General features: G+C 37.2%; 1 protein-coding gene and 1 long non-coding RNA gene across 2 annotated transcripts; both read right to left on the reverse strand.

Moving 5' to 3' along the window:
- Positions 1-1,276: 1,276 nt before the first annotated feature.
- On the reverse strand, positions 1,277-8,217 carry LOC125383465. The gene is made up of 2 exons (XR_007222750.1): positions 8,073-8,217; positions 1,277-1,463 (listed from the first exon to the last, which is right to left on the reverse strand). It is a non-coding gene; the product is annotated as an uncharacterized LOC125383465 (long non-coding RNA).
- A 7,002-nt stretch (positions 8,218-15,219) lies between these two features.
- On the reverse strand, positions 15,220-22,870 carry LOC124113597 (piggyBac transposable element-derived protein 3-like). Its single transcript, XM_046474031.2, has 6 exons — positions 21,106-22,870; positions 19,317-19,463; positions 18,607-19,057; positions 17,788-18,273; positions 17,268-17,449; positions 15,220-16,971 (listed from the first exon to the last, which is right to left on the reverse strand). Exons 1-6 carry the CDS (start codon positions 21,221-21,223, stop codon positions 16,637-16,639), a joined length of 1,719 nt encoding a protein of 572 aa, XP_046329987.2. The 5' UTR covers positions 21,224-22,870; the 3' UTR covers positions 15,220-16,636.
- Between the last annotated feature and the right edge of the window lie 1,762 nt (positions 22,871-24,632).

A 24,632-nucleotide genomic window follows, 5' to 3' on the forward strand; every position in this document is an offset into this window, starting at 1 on the left:
TGGGCTGAATGGAGTGTAATAATGCTTATAAAGTGAAAAGATTTATAAGAAGCCATTCTAGCGATAAGGAATATTACTTATATTACAAAAATTGCAAAATGCGCTTTTCAAGAAATATCCATTTTGTTGGCGATAAACATCACCATTGAGTTTTGATCACGTGGTTAATCCCCGACTTTGTTTGTGTAACGCCGCACTCAGCAATATTCCAGCTATATGACGGCGGTCTGTAAAAAATCGAGTTTTTTGTGGCAGACAATTTCTTTTTTTACAACAGTCTGATTCATACACTTTCACGCATTTTCTGAGTCAGTTTCTTTTCTTCGATAAAGAAGATCGGTGCCTAAGGCCTTGTGCGATTACATTACATAATCTCTGCTAACCAATTTTACGTGCAATCATGCAAGAAATAATATTAATTTGTGATACAATAATGACTGATTTCCAGAACCTGTGGCATTTAGCCATGGACCCTTCGTACAGTATACATTTTTTCACGTTGAGTAAGTGGTACATTTTGTTTTGGACAAGACTTGATGAATATAATAGGATTTATCATATAATGGGTGGGTTTCTCGGCAGGAAACTATGGGGTCATATGCGGATAGAGATGCAAGTAGGGACTACTTTCACTGTTTATAAACGATTGTGCAAGCCAACTTTATGCGATAATAAGTTTCTTTGAGAGGCATTTAGAAGTATGAGTACCAAGTAAGGACAAGATATAATATGGATGAACAACTTCCTTATTACGATTAGGAGCGACGTTTCGGTGTAGGTTCTAACACAATTATCAAGCTTAGTATTTCATAATAAGTTGATATCCTACAACTCGGAATGACAATCCAAATGAAGCAAACTTTTTTTCATATGAAAGCTTATGTACTTTTTCAATTTCGCAACATCTATGATAGCCTGAAACCCACATTGCTACTTGTAGGTATATTTACATGGGTATCTGTGATACTGGACATAGAACGACCTTTCGCGAACTTTGACCGACAATTAGTCGACATTAGCCTTTCAGAAAGCAGCTTTCTAATGTTTCTCATTGAAGAAGAGAGTCTATATAGAGACCTCTTTGTATTGTCTCCGTGCATTGAATCATATTTTCTAGTGGATAAACTACGAAAATATATGGATGCTGCCACAATTTATAAAGTGTGACAAAATAAATTCCAGAGCTTGGAGACGAGGTTTCGCGGAAATATATCACAAATATCTACAAGTAGCGAACGTCGAAACTGTCGAAATGCAGAAGGATCACACAAGGAGGTTAAGTTCAATAACGCGTTTATTAATTAATCACTGAACTGAAAAGTTTGTACAAAGTCTCGAGATCGCGGGACACGATACTAGCTGTCAACTGTACTGGAAACATCAGTCGCTCGGCATTGTCTGTCACAACGTGGCTCTGGAATCCGGTACTTGTCCGTATCCCTCCCACGATTGATATATCTGAACTGTTAAAATAATGAAATTGTACAATAAACTTTGAAACTTGAGGACGCCACATCTCCTAGAGCTGTCGAAATGCGATCTAAGTAATCAAAGCATGGGATTAAATCATCATATGGGATCGATTCTAGAACATTCCCTGTAGACATTGGTAGGTAAAAGCCCTTGAATGTGACGTCGGAATGACCTTTGATCCCCCGGATAGAAAAATCTGTAAACTGTATTATGTTATAGGGACAATAAATCACATGCGACTTGTGATAACTGTAACTTGTATACTTGAATCATAACAATCTTGGAATATTTTGGTGAGGTAACAAAACTAAATTAATTAAGCTTTTATCCATAACATTTTTGAACTGATGTCTTCCATCAATAATAACTGTTCAGATTCTGACAGCAAGATTTTTGTTTACCAACAGGCCTGATACGTGGGAGTTCAACGTTCACATTTCAACCTCGGGCTCTGTAAGAGATAATTGCAGCATGGGAAAGCATGAATTATTGTAATTAGGAGTACCGACAATGTAACCATCCGATCCTCATTGTAATTATCTCTTAAATAACGACTGCTTGGCTGCAGTGACTGCTTGGCGTGGAGTCTTTGTGCGGGAGCTCGACCTCCTTCGAGGTTTTGTTTGTTTTCATTTTTCTGCACTGACATAGTGAACAAATCCTTAAAAAATCAATCACCATTTCATCTACCCGATCCCCATTTGGATCAACTCTTAAAATAGCAATAGGTTAGTTGAAGCGACAATTTGGCATGGACCGCATGCGAAGCCATCTCTTGATTTCAGTTTTCATAACAAGGAATGCAGAAAACATGAATGTACACGACACGTTCTTCAAGCAACAGCGTTTATCACATACATTTTAAGCAGAATATTATATAAATTTTAATTCATGTATGAAACAAAATGTATGGTATCAAAAATAGTCCAAAATAGTCCAAATGGTTAGTCCAAAAGGTCCTAAAACTAGTAGTTCACACAACATTAGCACAGCAAACAACTCCAAAGTCTATCTCTCCGTGAAGAAACTCTGGAAAATGTATTTTACACAGGACTTTGACCGACCAATGAAATGACTAACAAGAAGTCGACATTAGCCATTCAGAAAGCAGCCTTTTCGAGCTTTACGGCATAACTAGTGACAACTCTTTCAAATATATTTTGACTAAGTTCTCGATTCAAACTTTAAAAAACTGAACATATTTGAATGTCTAATAGATTTGTATGGTAGTACTTCCCACGGGCAGTGCAAAGGCTGTTCCCCTCAAATGTTTCTCATTGAAGCAGAGAGTCTATATAGAGACCTCTTTGTATTGTCTCCATGCATTGAATCAACAGATGGACGATAGACCATCGTTCGGAATATCGCGTGTTTAGCTTTTAGACTGGTCCATATTTTCTAGTGGATAAACTACGAAAATGGATGTTGCCACCAGTCAAAAAGTGTGACAAAATAAATACCAGTGCTTGGAGACGAGGTTTCGCGAAAATATATCACAAAGATCTACAAGTAGCGAACGTCGAAACTGTCGAAATTCAGAAGGATCACACAACAAGGAGGTTTAAGTTCAATAACGAGTTTATTAATTAATCACTGAACTGAAAAATTTGTACAAAGTCTCGAGATCGCGGGACACGATACTAGCTGTCAACTGTACTGGAAACATCAGTCGTTCGGCATTGTCTGTCACGTCGTGGCTCTAGAATCCGGCGAAACCGCATTATCGGTGGTTCGAGAAGGGAGCTAACTCCGTTTGCCTAATCGAAAGTTCGAGGTGGGCCCACATTCGAAACTAAACGCACTTGTTGTTGAGAATATATACTACGTAAACAAACCCGCATAACGAACTCATAATTTGTCTATTTAAAATAAGTATTATGACTTATAATTGGATTAAAATGTACAAATAAGATGGCAATACAGCAGAACTCACTTCTACGAACATCGCCAAACTAGGTCGTGGGGTTATTAATATTCATGAGTTATTCCTTTTATGGAACAAGTTCTTGGAAACGTCTGAGGCTTGTATCATGTCCGAGATCAATTCAAGTGTAGACATATGTTCAGGCTTATATCGCCACCAACACTTATGATAAGTTTGATGTGTTATACTGGAAAAGGTAGAATGAGTGGTATTGCCTCTGTAATTGTAATTTGAAGTAGATTTAAGTTTATTGCTTGGTAGCTATTTTTGTAAAACTAGCGTGGTCAGCTATGACGCAGATATTCAAACTTCAAAGACTTTTGTGCCTTTTATGGAATTAATGTCACACGAAATTATTTATAAAGATATTTCCCATCAATATTACAAATTATGAATAATATAAAATGTCACATAATGACAAACGTGAGCCCAATAGCCTAAATGACTTCGTCAACCTTATGAAACCCAGCGATTTAAAAATGTGGGCCCACCTGTTTCGATCACTATAAGACGGGAACAATGTGGGCCCACATTTTAGAAAATGGTTATAAGTAAGCAAAGCTAATGAAGCTAGCGATTTTGTAATGTGGTCCCTCCTTTTGCAATCACTATGACGGAAGAACGTCTACCCACTAGGCGATATACAAATGTGGGCCCACTTGTTTCGATCACCATATATGACGGGAACAATGTGGGCCCACATTTGAGAAAATGATTATCAATATTTAAGTAGAATTTCGCGATTAATAAATGTGGTCCCTCCTGTTACAATCAATATGTCGGAAGAACGTCTGCCCACATTTAGGGATTGATTATCAGAACTAACGAAACAACCTAACGAAGCTAGGCGAAATACAAATGTGGGCCCACTTGTTTCGATCACCATAGATGACGGGAAAAATGTGGGCCCACATTTTAGAAAATGGTTATCACCACTAAACCAATCTTAGAAGATGTACTGATGGAAACATAAATATATAATGCATTCAAACATTTAATTACCTTACGTTTTACCTTAGGGATAAGCTGGGCATTTAATAGCTGGACCAACAACGTGCAGCGTGGGTGATGCCATTTCTCGCAAATACGAAAACAACGGAGATAGCTCCCGTTTGAAATTAGAGTGTCCTCCCTTTCCCAATATGAACCACTGATAATGCGGTTTCACCTAGAATCCGGTACTTGTCTGTATCCCTCCCACGATTGATGTATCTGAACTGCTAAAACAATGAAATTTAATGTACTTGGTCTGCTCTCGTCTGCTAATCTTTCTACTTTCAGGTGCGGAAACGGCGGTCATCCCTGCAGTAACTACTTCAAGGAGTCAAGATACGACTTGAGCAAGTCGAAAAGAAAGACGCAAGGCTTGCTGTGGGACCCTAATGGAATTCTGTAAATAGCATCAGAGATGGAAATGTAAAAAGGCCCTTACCACTTCATGTGTAACTTGGGAGAAAGTCCTTTGCGGCGCCCGTTAAAGAGGCACCATACTTTGATTTAGTTACAATATTCTAAGCTAGGGACAATAAGCATGCCTATTGTCCTCGCAACTTGACAGAGAATCACAAAATATCGCGAGTATTAATTAATTATAATTAGCTGCAGGTCGTTCTAATACTTATAAAGTGAAAAGAAGACATTCCGACGATACGGAATTTTATTTCCAGTGATGACAGAATTTCAAAAGTGCGCTTTTCAAGGAATATTCATTTTGCCAGCGATTGTGATTCCAATGTTGGTATATGACTGCGAGCGGCTGTATTTACCTGTATTTAGCAACGAGTGTCGCGTACGTCGATTCTTATACAGATTGTAACCGCGTGATGAAAACTCAATGGTGATAAAGAAAAGTATGTTTTCGATCAAACATTAATCAAAATTTAACACGAATTTACAATAAATAGTTTATCTAATCGTCATATTTTGATATATCTTCGCCAGTAAGTAAGTTATGGGGTGGGGTGAGTTTACAAAACTAAATTAATTAAGCTTTTATCCTGCATCGAATTTTTTAACTGATGTCTTCCACCAATAATAGCTGTTCAGATTCTAACAGCATAAGTATTGCTTACCGACCGACATGATACATGGGAGTTCAACGGTCTCATTTCTACCTGGAGCTTCCTTATACATGGGGTATGTAAGAGATAATTGCAGCATGGGAAAGCATGAGTTATTTTAATTAGGAGTACCGACAGTGTAACATCCGATCCTCATTGTAATGATCTCTTAAATAACGACTGCTTGGCTGCAGCGACTGCTTGGCGTGGAGTCTTTGGGCGGGAGCTCGACCTCCCTCGAGGTTTTGTTTGTTTTGATTTTTCTGCGCTGATACAGTGAACAAATCCTAATAAAATATGGGAAAATCAAGCATTCAAAATCTCCATTTTGACCAACTTGTAAAATAACGACAGCTTGGTTGAAGCGACTGTTTGGCATGGATAACCTGCTAAGACATCTCTCGATTTCGTGTGTCATCAATCTTCACAACAAGGAATGCAGAAATATAAAATATACAAGACACGTTCTTCAAGCAGCAACGTTTATCACGTATACTTTAAGCTGATTATTAAGTAAAAAATGTATGTTATCAAAAATAATCTAAAATAGTCCAAATGGTTCGCCCGAAAGGTCCTAAAACTAGTAGTTCACACAACATTAGCACAGCAAACAACTCCAAAGTCTATCTCTCCGTGAAGAAACTCTGGAACATGTATTTCACACAGGACACAAGGACGGCCGAGCATGACTGGGGCTGCTTGGATTCTTCACCAAGATCTATCTCCACAACTTGAGGGCGGGCTCTGGGGGCAGGGACGGGGAGGGAGGTCTGGGTGTCGGGCTGGGACGAGAGGGGGTTGACGGTGATCGTGAAGACACTGGAGCGCTTACAGAAAGGAAATCGAGTTTCTAAATCATTGCAATCAGTATTTTTCGATAGTATAATCGTGTATGAATAACGTGAGAAAGTCGACCATTTTGTACCATTTGTTTCTAATTCCCACTCAAAAAGTGGCAATACCACTTGTTCTTGAAAAGGTCATGTATTCAGAACGGAATAACAACTTTGATTATGTAATGAGTGACAGAATAATGCAAGTCACCTTCCTTGTGTTGTGAGTTACCAATGAGTACTAATTATAAGAAGCTTCGTAACCATTAAATATCATGTAATATTTGTCTTAATATTGTTTCAACACAGATGGCTTGTTTCGAAATATTGCCAGTTGCACTGTTTCTCGGGTTGTTTTTTTCTTACTAAAAGGCCAAATTCAAACAACTTGAACCTAATGATGACCTACAAGATCAGAGACGGGAAGAGTCTTTTGGGAGACGGGGGCCTGGTAGTTCCGAAACCTGTAGAGGTCGTCCTGAGCTATAATGGTATAAATAAAAATAAAATACAAAACCATATCGATCCTTATTGTTTTGACTATAAACTAGTCTAGTAACTTTGTGTTTTTGAGAAGCCTAATCAAGTTATCACAACATTACAAGCTTATATGCCAGGAATTTTGCGGTAAAATGGTCTTTAGACGTTTGGGGACTTAAAAGACCTATCCTGCATATGGCATGTCCAAAAATGTCTATTTACTGTATATTTGTCTTTCATGTCCCCAAATGTCTATTTACCTTATATTCCTTTCATGTCCCAAAATGCCCATTTACAGTTTATGTCTTTCTGGTCCCAAAAAATCCATTTACAGTATATTTGTCTTTAATGTCCCCAAATGTCTATTTTCCTTATATTCCTTTCATGTCCCAAAATGCCCATTTACAGTATACCTCGTTCATGTCACAAAATATCTATTTACTGTATATGTCTTTCATGTCCAAAGGTACAAAGACTATGTTACCACCCCTTGACACTACACTTAGTTAGAAGATGGTGTATGAAAACCTAGACAACTCCTATGAATACTTTATTAAGGATGGTACAATTCTCAGAAACTCCTGTCATATTGAGTAGATCCTATAGCCAGGTGAGCTCATGGGAGGCAAAGGGCCTAGAAACATGGCTCTGGATTTACTGTAAATTTGATCATTTATCACGTCTTTAGACGTTTGGGGACTTGAAAGACACATACTGGATATGACATGTCCATAAATGTATATTTACTGTATTATGTCGTTCAGGTCCCAAAATTTCCGTTTACCCTATATGTATTTCATGTGCAAAAATGTCCATTTACTGTGTCTTTCATGTCCAAAAATGTCCATTTACTGTATTCTTTCATGTCCAAAAATGTCCATTTACTGTACTTTCATGTCTTTCATGTCACACATATTCTCACAGCCTCTCTACGTAATTGGGGGTCCCATTCACCAAAATCTGGTGTAGGGTGGGACGTCGAAAGCGTGAGACTATGTATAAAAATATAAGTGGGAAATATGCATTCACAATCCTACAGATTCACTTCGGAAAAGACAAATATCTGATCAGTTGTAAAACAAAAGAAATCCCTAAAGTACATCAATATACGAGGGGCCGATGAAGTACATGAAATGTCCCATCTGCTAATGAGTCTGTCCGTCATTCTCTTTCACTTTTTTACCAAATGTCTAGGGCGGATTCAAGTTGGGAATTACAATCCGTCAAAAGGTATCGATCTGAAAGCTTTGAAATCAAGATGAAAAGCAAAAATAATGTAAAACTGAGAGCACTGCTAAATACCTTGATGATAAACCAAAGCAACAGTGGCATACATCGTGAAGAACGTGCGATACGTGCGGGATAAAGAGCAAAATGCAAACACAGACGTGGAAACAAAGTGCAGCAGCAACAACCAAAATGGCGTCGTTTGTGAATAACGGAAGTAGCAACGGTCTCCATGGGGATCCATCAACGAATCGGCGCCTCTCGCTCTTTTCCGTAACCTCCCTTTTCCCGGGATGACACGATTGATCACAATTAAATAAAGAGATATGGAATCTTCCTAACTCACAACGTAATTTCCCCTTATCCGTCTTTTCGTTGAAATATAACTAGAGTTTGGCAATGTAGTGTGTAGAGGAGGAATATTCTTCTAAACATCTGGCTTTTAAACAAAGTTCACATTTATTTTTTGCCACAGCAAAAAACGATTCAGCACATAAATCATGTGCAATAATAGCTGGTGCACTCACGAAAATGTCCAGTAGTTTGTCACTGTGGCATGTCTTGAAAGAGGTCTGGCTCAATACTTGAATCAAGAATCAATAGTGTTTGAAGCTGGTAGGAAGTCAGTGTTTCCCCTTAGGTATCCAAACTGTACTCGGCAAGTAGATTGGAACATGACAAGCCTCGAAACACTCTCCTGTCGCAGTAATGTCCGTTAAAACACATCCGTGGCGTCTATTGTTTGAGCTGCTCCATTATTTTTAGGGAATGGAGAGTTTCTTTGTCGCTGTTGCACATGCTCCGTTGCGAGCTGATCTTTACAATGCATGTTTTATGGCCCTTTAGAATTTTTTGTCAAAGTGTGAGAGTAGAGATGTGTTTTAACCCTCATGGTGCCTGGACGTCAGTCAGCCTGCAAACCGCTCAGTGCCACACTGTGCTGACGACGCGGTTACAAAAACGTATACATTGTATCAAAAGTGTTGCAACGTCTTTATTTCTTCACACAATGTAACCAAATTGTATAACATGCAACTCGAGTTGATTGTCTTTCCAACAGTATCTAAAGTCACCAAATCAAAAAGATCTATGCACTGCCCAGCCATCGATAAAAGTGCTGGAATTATAAGTTTCCTACTTTTCCACATTAATCGTAATATGGACGCACCCGAATACGGCAAGCAAAGTCAAGTAAGTGCCCTTGTTTGAAATCTAAATGACCAATAATTCATATCATTGGCAAGTACATGTCCTAACAGTGATAGACATATGATATTTATGTTGAAGTACACATTCACTGCAAATTTTCCGTGAGTTAAATTTACCGATAAAAAATCCCGATGAAATTGTGCGTGTTTTGGACGTCAAATCAAAATTGACGGAAGTGGTCGTGATTAATTCATACGCAGACTGTTTCAAAGATTATGTCACAAAACGAATGACAGTTTGGAATGTATATCTTGAAGAAATCCCGGTTACGTCCATGTATGTTTCAATGACCGTGCTCTTTTATTAGTGATAAAAACAACTTCGGGGTAATAGTTGACATCGTACATTTTCAAAGGACAAAATGTGAAAGATCGCTAAACAGCCCTAACAATACTCAAATTGACATCGCTCAATATCGGGCATCATTATTATTTCTTAATAATTAACAAGATTATACTAACGTAATACCACCCAAAAGTAAGTACATGTAGATTCAATCAAAATTGTTGACACGTTTTCATGGGCAGCAAATCTATTCAACAAACCTATTTTCGATCACTCGCAACTCGGGCGCCGTATGTCATTGTTTCACTATGACCACCAGAAAACATACATCCTCGTATCAGTCGTATTTCGCACTTGGCTGCCTAACTTTGACCTTTGCTCAAAATTTACTTGTATGGCCAGTCCATGAAATACCACTTTTTCTTTCATTTATTAATTTGATTTATAAATACGACTTTAGAAGTGTATTTAAACCTAGCTAGGTATATACATGTACATTTAAGGACATACGTGATAGATTATTTCCACTAGTTTCCCATTCCATCCCATTCTACTAAAGGAAAAGTTTGAAATAGATAATAATCGTAGGCCAATGAAAGTAATGGAATTATTTGTCATAAAAGGAAAAAATATATTCTTGGTATTGAACTTCGATAATTTAACCAGCAAAATCTTTAATAAAAATGGTTTATTATGTCTTTCCTTTTTTTTCTTAATTTTGGCCTAGTTAAACATGCAACAGCTTGGAGGGAAGATATACAAATTAAAATGGTGAAAAAAACCCACAAGAATGTATTGATTTTGCTCTTAGACAAATATTTATTTAAAAAGAAAATCTATTTCATACCTAGGATACAAAACAAAGTAGAATCTAATTACTACTATATATATGTCACTGGTCGAAGTATTTGGTAATTTAGATAATGCAGAGTGAGAAAAGACATAAATATAACTATATAAAACATGAAAACGAAGTCACATTTACAGTAAAAACTTTTTGTCTTTCAGAAATTGATTATCTATATATTGTGTGAAGATCTAATTACTTTAATTTACTGTTTATGTTATAAATTGAACCATTCGAGATTTCAATACATGAAGCTAAAATATTAAAAATCTAGGTGGTTTAATATTGGATCCATTTTGACAGCTTTCTCACTGTACTCAACTAAATGCATATTATTTTTTTGGAATATCAAGCCTTCAAACAGATATGAAAAGCACATGTCAACATACCAAAATTAGAAAACTGCGCCAAATATTCTAACCACTGTTAGTCAAATGATAAGCGGTCTCATTCACTCGTCGGTCGCCGTAGACATTTTCCAATCGTGATGTACTAGATATGCTTTCGTGTTCAGTCAAAGAGCATATTGTTATTTGGAAAATGAAACCACGTGTATCCATTATACTACCACAACATTAGATCAGCTGTTTCATGTGACGTCATCCACGTCACAACGCGAGGTCAAATCACGCGCACCTGTCCAGACGACAAATTCACAGCGGCGTGAAATCACCGACCGTCTTTTAGCCTATTTGAATAAAATTGCAGATTGTAACGAAATAAAATTAATTGTACTCATTGCTGACATTTCAGATGACATATCAAATAAGAGTTGAAGACTTGCAATAGATTATCATACGTTAATCGCAGTACAGTGTACATAAATAATTTGTAAATCTAATATTAATTTTTGATCTAATTTCCATGGCAGAATGTTTGAAAACGAGCTTTAATATGTTCCATTTTCTGAAGAGATTAGTAATGTTTATTTGATGATATAAATGCATACACAATTGGTGATCAATTATCTTCTACAATCACAGCATGTACCATGTACATTAGACTCATGGAAAATACTATTTCAGCAAACCAATCACAGCGCCATTATCACTGTTTCAATGAAAGGAAAAACAAATCGAAATCGAACTTAACAGCACAGCGTATCCATAAGCGGTTAATCCAAATACAAGAAGGTATTGATGTCATCATTGTAGAAGTTATGTTGATGTTTTCAGTAGTTGCATTATGTTTGTATCGCGTGTACCATCGACAGAAACGTGGGCCGAGCTACCACATGTGGAACCGACCTTGACACAATTTGTTTACAATATGGCGTCGACTCACGTTAGATGTCGTGGTCACACTTTTGAAATCTCCATTTGCGACAAAATGTGAAACAGTTAGGGCAAGTCACTCACACGGTCAGGTAGTTTGAGCAATCACACATGACTCTTAGTCATTTCATATGAAAAAAGTAGCAGTTATTTGTCTGAACGGGCGAGTATGTAGGACAACCGGTAAACAAGAAATCGCGGCACAGATATGATGCGAACGTGCCCTGTCGATCACTTCGGGCTTGGCCATTAAATGTTTAGGTTTTGATCATGAACCTCCTGCCCATAAATATACACTATACCAACTTAATATTAACGATTATAGCTATCTTTCCATATCTTTGATTTGAATATTTTCTGTTAATCAGCATCATAAACAAAAAGACACAATCTGCACTGTCGGTTGGTATGTAGCGCCGTGCTAAATCGCCTTGACACAGTCGATAAACATATGCAATACTTGAACAAAAAACTTCCGTGGCCGACTAAACGTTAGTACTCTTACGCCAATAACTGTACAGTGGGGACTAGTAAATCTTTCTGACCAGTCCGATCAGATTTCTTTTTCAAATTGGCTGTCTGATATAATAATAGTTACGTGTATGTGACATGGGTGCTTAATAAAAAATTGCCTTCATTCGCATGAAGTTCAACATGGCAGAAAAAGATAGAGAAGCGCGGTAACCACATTACTAATCTCGCCATATTTCGCAATCCGTAGCACTGCATAAAATATGAGTTACACGATATTAACGTTGAGATGATTAGGGTGAAGATGGTTATAAATTCATTCAATGAACGTCATAAATGTAATGGAAATATAAACTGTCGTTTTCTCATGTGTACCGACCATTCCGCCATTACCGATAGTCGATAAAAATATACAAAACGTGTAAATAAACTTGTTCATAAAGGAGTGAACAGAATTGTATTTACGTGAATAAGTATACAGTTGCGAAAAATATGTCTTTCCGAACACTCAGGTCATATTTTGTCTTATGAACAAGGATTTTGTCTGAAAATATTTACGTGTATGTGACATGGGTGCATAATCAAAATTCGCCGTCATTCGCTTGGTGTTCAAACATGGCAGAAAAAGGCCGAGAAGAGCGGTAGCCACTTTACCAATCTCGCCATATTTGGCAATCCGTAGCATTGTATAAAGTATGAGTTACACGATGTTAAAGCTAAGATGATTGGGGTGATGATGGTTATAGTTAAATATCAAAATTCACAGTTTAAAAGGGCTTTTTCTCGGGACCATATATTGTCCCCTGGCACTATGCGGGTGTGGTCCCGTGGCACCAAGAGGGTTAACCCTCTGGCTGCCACCTAAAAATAGCCTGTGTACTATCGCTGTGCCGAGTTTATTTGCGAGTGACGTTCTGGAAACTGCACACTTTCGTCTAAAAACGACGTAACGTAACAACGATAAAACCCACAATTTTCAAATTTCACACTATAACAGCACAACCATTTCCCTAACTGTCTATGTAAATATTGTAAAGCATTAACGTTATTAACAGTAGTTTATAGCTCGGCAAACGTATTGAATATGCGATTTTTTACAAAATGTCCATGGCGGCTGTTTTGTTGACATTGCGCACTGGATACTTTGAGCGTCTTGTCAGGTTGTAAATCTCCACCAATGTAAAAACCAAAAACATTATGCGAAAGCCCGTTTGTTTCCCGATTACCGTGTTGAAAATGAAACATCTCCGTGGAAAATCGTCCGCGAAATCGTCGATTACGAATTTGTTCAAATATGTGTGACGCCATTTTGTCCGTAAATTAGTGAAATTGTAACGTTATCGTTTGCATATCATGTCGGAAAAAGCATATTAATGAAAAAACTATTTATGAGTAAGGAATAAAATCTTATCCCTAAAATCTGTGGTTTATTACCTACATGCTGATATAAATTGTAACGTGTAACCTTAGCTATGAAATTCAAAATTACGTACTTTTAGAAAGAAGAGAACGAAATCGCATTTCAAACTAAAACTTATACGCGGTGTTGTGTTTTCTTCATTGCAATAAATGATTTTTCTTTTCGGTCATTATTCATTTTTTAGTAAGAAAATCATACCATGTAATCTGCAAAGAACATGCCCTTATGCATGGCATATTTTTACTTTTCTTGCACCGAAAGGTATTCCTCACGGCTCATGTCAATCAGTTCACTGTAAATACTCCTACCAGGCGATGGCGGACATGTCCATTTGCACGTCGACAAAATTTGCATACAGACGATTGAACGAGTTAGTCTCGTATCTTTATGAATCCTTAATAACGTTGTTTTATTTTCATTTTTAACTAATAACGATTATACAAACACAAAACAATAAAAAAAATTCACATGAAGTAGAAACAATACGAAAATGCCTTTTTTGTTGTCGACAGCTTTAGTTTTGAATATTTCAAAATGTCGTCGACCGTGTTCAGCGGTGTTTGGGATTTTGGATTTACTATAACATCTTTGACAGCAACCGAGATAGTAAGTACATTTGAACATCATTCTGTAAGCAAAGCTTAGTGTTCTAGTGATGGTCTGAAATCTGTCGTAATTTGGAGATGATAAACGCATTGATTCATCAAAGATTCAAACGTTGCGATCTGGTCATATTTTCCCGATTTCCATCTCCGTCCCTGCTTCCATCAGCAGCCACTGAGTGACCATCAAGCAGTATTAAAGACATGGATCCACTGATCACAAACCCAAAGGAACTGTATTAGCTAACATTTATTACAGTCAGATGGATGTATATGTGATTTTTGTCATGAAATGTGCAAAGTATAATCAAAATTGATCTCGATAATTAATCTTTCTTTCGGGAACTTTTTGACGAATGATTTCCATGGCGATGTGGTAGACTAGCTGTTATGAATACCATTATCCGAAGTATATTTCAACGGACATTTAATACAAATCAAACCATGTATTCCTGGTACTGTTTGACGAATTTGAAAAAAGGTAATCTATGAAGAATTTGTAAACACCAAAAGGCACAGGTTACCCGCTCGAAAAAAACGGGCATCATTTCAGATTTGCGCAAGCCGTAACAAATATGTTCACGGCTTGCTGTCTTCTCTCACGTCCGCGCTTGCTCGTGGCATTTACCGCTAAAATTTATGGATAACATTATGTCTGTTGAGCGAACTTTATCAGAATACGTTACGGCAAAGACGTGGCAATTGTCCAATAGTCCTTGCCAAACTGACCAATAGTTAAGGTATAATACAGACAAGAAGAAATTTTCAATTTTTAAGGGTTTATCATAATAAGGATTAGAAGTAAAAAGTTTCTTCAGTTGTGTAGATGTATGTAAGTCATTGGTTATGATAACATTGGAGAATCGATTTCCATATATCAATTAATAATTAAAAAGTATGCTTACATATGCATACATGAATAATCTGTGAACATTTTTGAATATTTTGTTAATATTCCAGAGGAACAACCACACTTTCATATGGCTGTAATTTGAAATACTTTAGAAAATTAATTCTTATTCCAAGGTCCTTACTGTTATACTTACTGTCCTTAATGTCCTTTATTTAATATTTTGAAAAGTATCATCAGTAAAAAATCTTGTAACTGTTTAAATGAGATATATAAGACAAATGTACAAATCTCTCAATCTATACATATTTATTGACAGTATTTACATGTGAATAATATATAAACTTTGTACAATAAAGTTTTAAAAAAAGGCTGCATCTTAGCTGGAATACTGCTGAAAGCGGCATGAATCATACTCACTCTATTTACATGAAGTACATAATTGTGAACAAAAGATCAATAATCCATATACAATGAATCGCCACGAATTAACTGGAATATTGTAAATGTGGCGTTGAATCATACTCACGCACCAACATGTCCTTTTATATATATACACAAATCCATTTTCTATTTACAGTAAATATATATAATATATATCATTAATAGAATTTAATCTATTTACAATTAATCGCTGTGATGTTGCTGCTATATTGCAAATACAGCATGGAGTCATACTCTCACAGATATATCCTGAAATATACAAATAGAGTATTTACAGTAAGTACCAATATACAATATATACAATCTATTTACAAAGATTCGCTGCGATGTTGCTGGAATATTGCAGATGCAGTGGGAAGTCCTACTCACAAACAGATCCTTACATACACACAATAATTACATGTACAATAAATAGAGAACATAATATGAACATAAGTACATTAAACTGCCATATTTTTGCGGGAATATTGCTAAAAGAGGCATAAAACAAACTCACTTCTTTACAATAAGTACATAATCATATACAATAGACAATGATCTATTTACAATAAAATCGCCATGATGTTGCTGTTATATTGCAAATACGGCGTTAGGTCATACTCTCTCACAAAAACATCCTTTAATATATATACACACATATGAAATATTTACAATAAGTACATATATACAATATATTTATCATCTATTTACAAAGATTCGCTGCAATGTTGCTGGAATATTGCAGATGCAGTGGGAAGTCCTACTCATAAACAGATCCTTACATACACATGATACACACAATAATTACATGTACAATAAATAGAGAACATAATATGAACATAAGTACATTAAACTGCCATATTTTTGCGGGAATATTGCTAAAAGAGGCATAAAACAAACTCACTTCTTTACAATAAGTACATAATCATATACAATAGACAATGATCTATTTACAATAAAATCGCCATGATGTTGCTGTTATATTGCAAATACGGCGTTAGGTCATACTCTCTCACAAAAACATCCTTTAATATATATACACACACATGAAATATTTACAATAAGTACATATATACAATATATTTATCATCTATTTACAAAGATTCGCTGCGATGTTGCTGGAATATTGCAAGTGCGGCGTAAGTCCTACTCACTCACTAGTTATTTACAATGAAGCACACAGATGGGGAAACTGCTTGAAGGGTTGATATGATGGAACATGAGTCATGTTCCATCATATGCCAGTACACACAGCCTTTCACTCTTCAATGTGATCAGCTGTGTGATACTGACGGAAACAGCGTGCACAGAGGCCAACGTGGCAGTCAGGACACCAGGTCCTGACCTTTCCTGCAGAGCCATCGATGGCCCTCTGTCTCTTTCTGCAGAGAACACACTGTTTCCTCTTCCCTTCAGGCAGCACTTCTATGAAGTGACATCCAGTCAGTCGTCGGGAAGGAGGCTGGGTCCTGGGCCTGCCAGTCCTCCTCTTCACCTGAGTGTTCCCGACGAGTGAGTGGAGAAGGGACATGTGGAAGTCCAGACGGGAGGTCGTTCTACCATGGGTGTTCAAGAATGTCTGATAGGCATTAACTGAAATGAAATGAGTATGAAACATTAAAATCAAACATTATGAAATAGCTGTTCAGAAGATAAGGTTCATGTTGATTAATCAGTACAATGAAAATACAGTGGAAGTGGTACCAGATGCGAAATTATTCTGTTATTGTATTCAGTTCATGCCATTTGTTACATATTGGTTGATATTATCAGGATAATGACCGTATAGTTGGTAGTAATGACATAGGTCTAGAATTATAAGTTATTCCTAAATTCCTTGATACCAAATTATTTTATTCTGAATTGCATATAAATAAAATAATTCTTACCTGATGCTGTGAGAAGAAAGTTGATTAAAACTTTCTTCCACAGCTTCACGGAGCGGACTTGGGGATCATAGACACCAATGAGTTGATCCCCAAGGTCAACTCCCCCCATTAGGGTGTTGTACAGTCTAACGACTGAGGGGAGAGTGACAGACCGGCCCCGTGAGTTAAGCCCATCCTCCATTCTGTAAATAAAATATTTCATATTAATTTTTTCAGAAACATGCACATAGAATCTCTATATTCTTTTCATCTTTATGAGAAATTTAAAGTAATTGACACTCATCAAAGCGAACATGTATGAAAGGAAATGGACACTTGGAGTAGGAATCATACTGACTTAACAGCATTACAAATTGGCACTAGTCCTATAAGGACTATTAGAAATGTGCCTTCTTTAACAAAGTTTAAGGGTTTTGCTCTATGTTATTAGTATGTGACTAGTGGACTGAAACTGTTAGTTTCTAACGCTGCTGAACAATGAACAGGATATTGAGCAGTATATTTAATATTTTGAATTTACCTTGGACTACCCATGGTAGAAAGGATTGTGAAGACCTTCCTGTCTGAAAAGAGCACTGCCAGCAGTGGACCCTGTCTTCTCACAATTGTCGAGCCCCTAGGTGGTCTTTTCCCAACGAAAGAGCTCGGCATTCCCTTCCTCCGGACGGCGACAACTCCTGTGCAGAATGTCCCCCTGTCAAATAGAGCATGGCAGAGAGACGGACTGCTGAAGTAGTTGTCGCAGATGATGTGGTGGCCCTTGTCGAGATGCGGTTCCATCAAGTCCATGACCACACTATGCCCAAGACCTTCCTTGGGCGGTGGTCCTCCAAGGTTCCGGCCCTTGTAGATACGAACTTGATGGGTGTAGCCAGTACCCGCCTCGGCAAGGATCCACAACTTCACCCCCCATCTGTGTGCTTTCTTGTTGGCCATGTATTGTACAAGGTGATGTCGCCCTTTGAAGCCAACCATCCTTTCATCAACGCAAACACTCTGGGCCAGCCTGAAAAAAGAAATTGTGTGATATGCAGTACTTAGAAGTTGATAGATGACTAAATAGACACAATTTATGGATAACAACTTATTTATTTACTGTCAAGATGACGTTTCGGTATAGATCCTTATATCTTATTTTTTACTTAAGAAGTTTTCAATAAAAATTTACATGTAACAAGTCCATAACTTTTGGTATATGTAATTTTCATATTGTCATTTTACCGAGATTAATTCATTAGAACCTCACATCAGTGCAACATGAAATAAGTGCCATAATGAATGGTATTCAAATACTTTTCATATGATATATCAGAATGGAGAAAGTAAAAAGGTAACATACCCATGAGAGTTTGCGAATGATCCATTCACAAGATCAAGAACCGGCCTGATCTTGTGGAGGGGGTCATGATCTGGCTGCCCTCGGGGCACTGCAACAGAGTTGTCGTTGCAGTGGAGGAACCGCATGATGACTTGGAAGCGATTCCTCGGCATGATCCCCCCGAAGGAAGGTGTTGATGCCAGCCAGTTCTTGTCCCCCTCATTCCAGTAGGAAGCGATGGTTGGCATCCTGACGACACCCATGGCCAACAAGAGTCCAAGAAATGCCCGCATTTCTTCCCGGTCAACGGGTCTCCACGCCCGAGCCCTGCTCTGCGGTGATAGCGTGCGGCCCTGCAGGTACTGCTCAGCATACCTGTTTGTCTCCCTGACCAGCAGGTCGAACAAATCAACACCTCCATCCCCTCCTCTGAGTTGCTGGTTGAAATAGCATATAGGAGGGGCATGGTAATCTGAAACATATATCATAATGTATGACCACATGAATTATTATAAATCATGCTGACACATATCATCATATTTGATACATGTACATGTAATGATAATCGCAATATCATACAGCTTATATCCACATTTATAACTAAACATCTAATTAACCTTGTGAAATATAATATGAAACAATTCCTTTCTCAGTTTTGGATGACAGGCATTGTCTATGTTGATTATTAATTCATGCACTTAATGATATGTTTATTTATCAATTCCTGTTACCTGGAGGGTTGACAGGGCCGCACTCCTCGGCAAAGTCAATACTGTTGCCGAGGTCAAAGCTGTCCGTGTCCAGCACGGGCAGCCAGGGGCCACGGACCATTGGTTTGGCCCCTGCCTCTTCTTCAGTCTCCGTGTTTTCCTCATTATCTGAAATTTGAAATAATGTTTCTTATTAATAACAATCCCATATAACAGTGCTAAGGGAAAGGATTCCTTATTATAGGGTTTTGCTTTACGTTATCATTATAATATATGGACTAGTGGACAGGGGTAGAAACTAACAAGTTTTGTCCATTCGTCCGCATAATGATAACATACAGCAAAACCTTAAAATTGACCAATTTCTACTAGTCCTTAGGATACCTTTACCATTGGGCAGTTTGGTGAGGACTACAGGACTAGTGCCAATTTCTAACGCTGGTGGACTAAAATGTTTTTTTCTATCGCTGCATTTGCAAATTTTCATGGATGTTTCTTATCATAACTGGAACTCAGCAACTGCTGACTCATGTTTTATTATAATTTATTGATCAAGGGGAGATAAATTGATTTGTTAATGTGCCTCTCCCTTGAATGTACTCCTATTTTGCAAATTGCTTCATGGAAGTTTGTCATTTCTCCAATGTATTTTATGTTTGTTATCAATCTTAAATTTCAATAAAAATAAAAATATATTATATATATACACATAGACCTATAGACATATATTTAGTTTATTGAAGGAACTTTTTCAGACCCTGTAGATCAAGTGCATATTTTACAACACAGTATCAATAATCATGTGGCAACTTTATTTTCATCAAGACTAATATTTTGCTTTTAATTAATATGTATAACCTTTGACCTTTTTAGTTTCAGTACAGATTGAACATGTTGAAAGACTTATTCTTCATTACTACTAGATAAAGATAAGATTAGGATAATCATATCATTATGTGCACCACATGAATTTATTAATGACAAATGAAGGGCTTCCTTGAGTAGTCACAGGGAAACAGTTGTGTAATCATGACACAAACATTTTCAGGGTTAGAACTAAAATCAAAAGCTTTACAATGATGGTAAATTTTCATAAAAAAATTGGCCATAGCTTCCGCGGCTCCGGGCTACCTGCCCGGTGAGGGAACATTTGTTCAGTGCGCTGACCCCCCAACCCATTGGCGCAAGGACAACAGTCACTTGGTGCAATGCCACTCCCCTTTCCCCTTAGTAAGTTATAATAAATATTAATCTACATCCTCAATGATATATCAATAACAATTTACATTTAAAATGTATGACACATATTCATTTATTTTTAATATTTCAAAATAAGTAACTTATAGTAAGACCTTTCAGATTTATGAGGACTGACACATTATACTCCTTTAAAAATATGGCTTCAGGTCCAAAGTGTGAACTAGTGTGTCCTTCAAGATAAATTTAATTTTTAACAAAGACAATTTTCCATTAATATTACTGCATACTGCACTTTAGCAAACGCACGTGTAGGCCACATATTGACATGTTAAAATTTCACTACCATGAGAGCCTTTCTTTCAACATGTTCAAATCATTTCTAAGATTCATATTTCATGAAATACTAAACAAGGAAGTTGGCTGTTTCTACTATGTCGATCATGGTATGGTAGATATTTTTAACATTTGAAACATCACAACTGTCAAGAGTACATCTAGCCATACAATTTCGAAAATTGCAAAAACATAACAAATTCCTATTCCCGCCATTGGTTTGGCACTGACAGTACACCTACTCAATTATTAATGAAAATGAATTAATGTTACTTACCGCTTATCTCTTCCTGGGAGTCGGACTCGGAGTCGGAATCGAGAGAATCGACGGATATGTCCGACTCGAAGTCCGACTCCCCCAAATCATCGTCGTCGCCAATTCCCACTGCAGACATTCCTTCTTGGTTGACAGCTTCGATCGCAATGTTGTCGTCTGTCACATGGGGCTATTTTTATCCCTATGAATATTCATGCTCTCGGCGGGAGGCGAACGTTTCTTAAAATTTGATTTGTGTTCAACGCGCTGATTCGATAAACAAAGCACGAAGATAAAGATTAAAGCATATAATGTATAAATATTTACATTGGATGTCATATTTAACACTGTTGGTGATTTCAACATCGAACTTTGTTTTGTTTTACTCGGGCACCTGTAACCTCTGTGACGTGTCATGTCAAAGGTCGCGGGTCACGGTATTTCGTTCCAGACGAACAATCGGAAATTTGCCGCTCTTGCCAACCCCGTTATGGTGGATGATTGAAACCAAACTGTCGATAACCGTAACAGCTTCATTTGTTTTCGTGAAATAAAAAAACTTAGTCTTGCAATAATAATAAGGTATTTAACAATAACAAACCGCATGAATACAAAATTTACATACTTAAATTAAACGAAAGATTATTAATAATTCAGTAATGAATTCTACTGTCAAAGAGCTAGCTATTTATATTTAGACAAACGAACTAATAATAAATATATAGATTCATCGGGGACCGGTATTCAAGTAATTTTAACTGACATTTACACGTTCATACTTCAACATCAAATAGTTCTTGTTTATATACTTATATAACCAATAAATTATAAATATATTCGACACTGCATAAGATCCTATGTGCCGTTGCTACCAACCTACTTTTCAACGTCTTTTAATAAATTGACACGCCTCATTAAACATACGAAAACGTGACTTACATATAATCAGTCACAAAGCATGAACAACACAGACCCAAAAGGGTGTGTCAACGTTTATCATGTGCGTTTTCGTTTCTTCTGGGAGACATGCTTTCGACTTTTTTTCTCTCATGAAAAGTACCGCTAAGCGACCTTCAACTTCGGTCGCCATTTTGTTTTAAGTTTCGGCTAAAAAGTTGCGGTACCTTTTCTGTGTTTTTGCAGAATTTGAGGCTTAGGAAGCATGAATGGAATTTCTAAGTATACGTATGAATATGAGAAGTGGCACATTTTCACACAGACTGTTTTTAAAAGATGTCAGTAGGTATGTATAACTGTATGAATGTTTTTGAATACGCTTTGATATGAATGTGATGAACGAGGCCTTGAACAAATACTGTAAAAAAAATATATACACTCCATTCACCATCGATAAACTGGGCATTTAGTTGGTTTCATTAGCTAATTAATACATAGATGCGTAGATATTTGACCATTTTCAATCTTTTAACCAAAATATTTATGTAGGTTTCAAACATTCCTTCGCATATGGATTTTCAATCAGTCGGTGCAATTTGTTCGAAATGAAAAAATATTTCAATGGCGGCACATTTGAACGAAAGTGTAAACAAGGGGAATTTGACTAACTCCATATGCGTTATTTATTGACAGTAGAGTTGTGAAAATGACACAGATGTGTTGGAAATTTACTGCTTTTTGCGATGTTGCAATTGCTATGGGCTTGGGTTAATCCAAAAATATTTTATTTCAATTCTTTTAACATGATGTTTCAGAAGGACATATATGTCCCTCTGGCACAGCAACTGCGTTTTGTGTAGGGACATATATGTCCAAATGGCATCCAGGGGGTTAAGTAGGGGAATATCCTCGTAACTATCCATTCTTAAATATAATTGGGCCCGCCCCCTGCGGGCCCTTTCCTCCATTATTTTTAAGGAATGGAGAGGTACTCGGACATTCCCCTCTACATAATTCACAATCAGGGTTGACGAGCAAATCCAGGCTGTCAACATACTGGCACAAAGTGATCATTTCGTGACGAATAGAGCCTGTAAAAGTCACACCACGATCCTTTAAATACATCTTCAACAGCAGTACAATCTTTGATGAGAACATAGTTGATATGTTCTTGAAATCACAAGCTTAGAACGTAAATAAACAATATCGTCTCTCGACGAACAATCTCGATCTGCTCGGCAGTCTGACAGCGTTTCGTTTACCCGTTGTCATGCCTTTAGTCACGTGTCATAAGGGGCAGATAACTCTGAACGGCAAAACTGGTTCAAAATACACGTCGAGTCGCTGACAATTGGGTTTTAAAACTTACAAGGTACAAATGAACCCCATCCCCAATTGAGTCTATGTCCAACTTCATTCCCAAAAAAAAATTTAAAATAAAAATAAGAAAAATCCCAAAATATCAAAAGGCACCACTTCAGTATGTGCCTGATAGCTTTGCCAAGTTTTGATCAAATACACTTAATGGTTTTGGAATTCTGCCCCGGAAACGAACCCCATCCCCAATTGAGTCTATGTTCAACTTCATTCCATAAATATTTTAAAAAAATAAAAATTAGAAAAATCCCAAATTAGAAAAAGGCACCACTTCAGTATGTGCCTGATAGATTTGCCAAGTTTCGATCAAATACACTGAATGGTTTTGGAATTCTGCCCCGGAAAAGGAAATGATTATGGACGGACAGACGGACGGACGGACAGACAGACTGGCTGATCGCTATATCCCCCCGCATTATATGCCGGGGGATAACAAACAAACAAACCATCTGAAAATATGAGGTCCTAAAGTACTTCCATTATAAATGTCTTGGACACTGCAGAAAGACTTTTAAAAACTCAACAGAGAAGTCATAAGTACTTGGGCTTTTCTTATTTTTCGTGGTTGTACTGCTTTTGGTGCTGCCTTTGTTTTGTTTTTCTAATTTATTCATAAGATGTATATTTTTTGTGTTTTATCAACTTTAGATATTTTCATGGTTTTCATTTTCTTCATTGATAGAGTTTCTTTTGTTCTTGTAAATTCACGTGTCCGCGAATCATTTCCTCTCCGATGTCATCGCTTGATTAGTTTATTTATGAGTTTACTTGTGTAAATTCTGTTTTCTAAGTGGCAGAAGTAACTACATTTACATTTATTAGATTTACGATAATCTTAGTGCTAAGGTCATATCGAAAATCTAGGCCCAGAAACTATTACTTACAGACTTTCGGGACATCATCACAGCAGAACGATCAATTTTATTTCTGCAGACATCTGAGTTAAAGGGAGCGACTTAAAATTTAACGTCGCATCGTGGAGGCATCTGAAGTCATGTGTGTGTCGCCTGGTGTACATAATACATGTTACTCTTCAAATGTCTGACGTCATCTGTGTGTTGACATGAAGTAATATTTTCCCCTCATAACAATATCCCTTTTTAGTATGGCTGCTATTTCTGAACACAAAAATCACTTGAGTCCAGTCACAAGATGACACACGTAGGTCAAAGATTCAGTAGCGAGTAAACCCTCAACGTGCCCGGATGACGGCCTCCACACTGTGTCTCATCCCTCCAGTCAGACGCCTGATCTGCTTAATGGGCAACTACAGT

Source organism: Haliotis rufescens, unplaced genomic scaffold (genome assembly GCF_023055435.1).
Source record: "Haliotis rufescens isolate VD_foot unplaced genomic scaffold, xgHalRufe1.0.p SCAF_23, whole genome shotgun sequence".
NCBI lineage: Eukaryota > Metazoa > Mollusca > Gastropoda > Lepetellida > Haliotidae > Haliotis > Haliotis rufescens.